Source organism: Rhamphochromis longiceps, linkage group LG23, assembly GCF_057381845.1.
Source record: "Rhamphochromis longiceps isolate RC_006_pf linkage group LG23, R_longiceps_female_GT1.1, whole genome shotgun sequence".
Taxonomy (NCBI): domain Eukaryota; kingdom Metazoa; phylum Chordata; class Actinopteri; order Cichliformes; family Cichlidae; genus Rhamphochromis; species Rhamphochromis longiceps.
In genome coordinates, this window is record NC_140578.1 from 33,973,855 (window position 1) to 33,977,006 (window position 3,152).

General features: G+C 49.9%; 1 protein-coding gene across 1 annotated transcript; it reads left to right on the forward strand.

Annotated features, from left to right (window-relative positions):
- The first annotated feature begins 204 nt into the window (after positions 1-204).
- LOC146642440 (uncharacterized) lies at positions 205-2,586 on the forward strand. Its single transcript, XM_085398515.1, has 2 exons — positions 205-653; positions 826-2,586. The coding sequence occupies exon 2, from the start codon at positions 1,192-1,194 to the stop codon at positions 2,089-2,091; it is 900 nt and encodes a 299-aa protein (XP_085254641.1). The 5' UTR covers positions 205-653; positions 826-1,191; the 3' UTR covers positions 2,092-2,586.
- The last annotated feature ends 566 nt before the right edge of the window (positions 2,587-3,152 follow it).

The window sequence follows — 3,152 nt, forward strand, 5'->3', positions numbered from 1 at the left end:
TATTTTTGCTCTTCATAACAACTGGGGACAAACTTTCCACTAAATACATTTACTATGCTAATAATTTACAGGCATAGATGGGAAAAAACGACTAATAGTATCTACAAAAGAATTTGTAGTTTGTAGCCGTATTTTGTGTTTATCCGGAGAGGGCACATCCAGGGCACATCTGGTTACAGAGTACAAAGTACAAAAAGTGTTTCTGCACTTTAATGATACAGACACATGGTGTTGTGAGTCTAGAGTTGATGCCAAAGACAACAGCAAGTGTCCACAGTGGACTAGGTCAGAGGTGTGTTTGTGTGTTGTGTTTAAAAAGTTGAGAGGGTGAGAAGTCAGCAGTCTAGACCAGTTATGTCCTGGGGAGAAGTAGTTGTTCTGCACAGAAGGAGATGAGTAACAAAGTTTCTAAGTACTCGTTTTAACTGTAAATAGCACAACATTCCTCACCAATGTCCGTTCTCTGGCAAACAAAATGGATGAGATACGGCTCTCCATCACTAACAACAGACGGATTATGGACTCAAATGTCATGTTTTTCACCAAAACATGGTTGAACAACAGCTGCCCGGACAATGCTATCGAGTTAGCAGGACGCCACACACACCGAGCCGACAGGCTAGCAGATGACTCCGGCAAGACCAGAGGTGGAGGTTTGTGCATTTATATTAACAATGCTTGGTGCATGAACTCCACTACTACTGAGAGTCACTGCTCCCCTAATGCGGAGTTTTTAATGGTCAAATGCAGACCTTATTACCTCCCCAGAGAACTCACTTCGATCATACTCACTGCCGTGTATATACCCCCCGACGCTAATGCTAGGTTGGCCATGAAAGAACTTTCTGCAGCCATTAACAAACACCAGAATAAACACCCCGAGGCTGCTTTTATTGTTGCTGGCGACTTCAACCACACCAACTTAAAGACAGTCCTCCCCAGATTCCACCAACATGTCTCCTGCCACACCAGAGGAGACAAGACTTTAGACATGTGTATTCCAACCTGGCTGGAGCCTACAAAGCCACATCCCTCCCCCACATTGGACAATCGGACCATCTCTCCCTGTTCCTCACACCTAGGTATTCACCACTCATCCAACGTGTGAAACCTGCTTTGAGGACAATTAAAGTGTGGCCAGAGGGGACAGACGCAGTGCTCCAGGACAGATTTAAAAACACAGACTGGAATATGTTCACCCACACAGACCTGGACCAGTACGCCTCATCTGTACTGGATTACATCTCCGAAACCACAGACAGTGTCACCACCCAGAAATGGATCACCATGTACCCCAACCAGAAGCCTTGGATGAACCGGGATGTTCATCTCTTTCTGAAGGCCCGCAACACCGCCTTTAGGTCAGGAGATGCACACGCCTACAGCACAGCCAGGGCTAATCTAAAGAAGGGCATCAAAAAAGCCAAACACCATTACAAAAAGAAGGTAGAAGAACACTTCTCCAACTCCAACCCCCGACGCATGTGGCAAGGACTCCAGACCATTACAGACTACAGGACCACCAAACCCTCCCCCGCATCCTCTGATGTCTCCTTCCTCAACGAGCTCAACAACTTTTATGCTCGTTTTGAGCGAGGGAACCCCACAACCACAACCGAAGCAGACGTGACGCCAGACCACCAACCTCTGACTCTCTCCCCCACTGATGTAGGAGCGGTGCTGAGCAGGATCAATTTCCACAAGGCTGCAGGTCCTGATGGCATCCCCGGGCGTGTTCTCAGAGCATGTTCTGGGGAGCTTGCAGGAGTGCTCACAGACATATTCAATCTGTCCTTGGCCCACGCTGTGGTACCGGCCTGCTTCAAATCCACCTCCATCGTCCCGATACCCAAATACTCCAACCCATCTTGCCTCAATGACTACCGCCCAGTAGCACTCACCCCCATCATCACTAAGTGCTTAGAGCAGCTGGTCCTAGCACACTTCAAATCCTGTCTCCCCCCACCCTGGACCCCCACCAATTCGCATACCGCCAGAACAGGAGCACAGAGGATGCAGTCTCCATCGCACTGCACTCTGTCCTCTCACACCTGGACAACAACAACACCTACGCCAGAATGCTGTTTATAGACTTCAGTTCAGCGTTCAATACAATCCACCCCTCACAACTCATCAGGAAACTGACAGACCTGGGCATCAGTTCCCTCATCTGCAAATGGTTACTGGACTTCCTGACCAACCGCCCCCAACATGTCCGGCTGGATAACCACTGCTCATCTACCATCACAATGAACACCAGTGTACCACAAGGCTGTGTGATGAGCCTTTCCTCTACTCCCTCTTCACCCACGACTGCAGACCTACTGATGGTTCCAACACCATCATTAAGTTTGCAGATGACACCACGGTGATTGGCCTCATCAGTGACAACGATGAGGCCGCCTACAGGGAGGAGGTGGATCGTCTGGCTGAGTGGTGCGACAGAAACAACCTGCTGCTTAACACCGAGAAGACCAAGGAGCTCATCGTGGACTACAGGAGGAATGCTGACCCACATCCACCCATCCACATTAAGGGGACGGCTGTGGAGCATGTGAGCAGCTTCAAGTTCCTGGGAGTCCACATCTCCGAGGATCTCACCTGGACGACCAACTGCTCCAAGCTGGGCAAGAAGGCTCACCAGCGCCTCTTCTTCTTGAGGACTCTGAGGAAGAACCACCTGTCCTCAGACATCCTGGTGAACTTCTATCGTTGCACCATCGAGAGCATCCTGACCAACTGTATAACAGTCTGGTGCGGGAACTGCTCTACCTCAGACCGGAAGGCGTTGCAGAGGGTCGTGAAAACTGCCCAGCGCATCGCCGGAGAACCACTTCCTGCCATAAAAGACATCTACAGGAAGCGGTGTCTGAAAAGGGCTGGGAAAATCATCAAAGACCCCAGTCACCCATCACATGGACTCTTCACCCTCCTGCCCTCTGGGAGGCGCTACAGGAGCCTCCGGACTAAGACCACCAGGTACACAGCTTCTTCCCCACAGCCGTCAGACTCCTGAACTCTGCCTCCTGACATCTGACCCACGTTAACACATGGACTGAACATACACACACCCACAATGGACAACTGTACCCTCAAACACACAATAATAACATGGACTGAACCACCACTCACAACCACTAGCACTTTATATA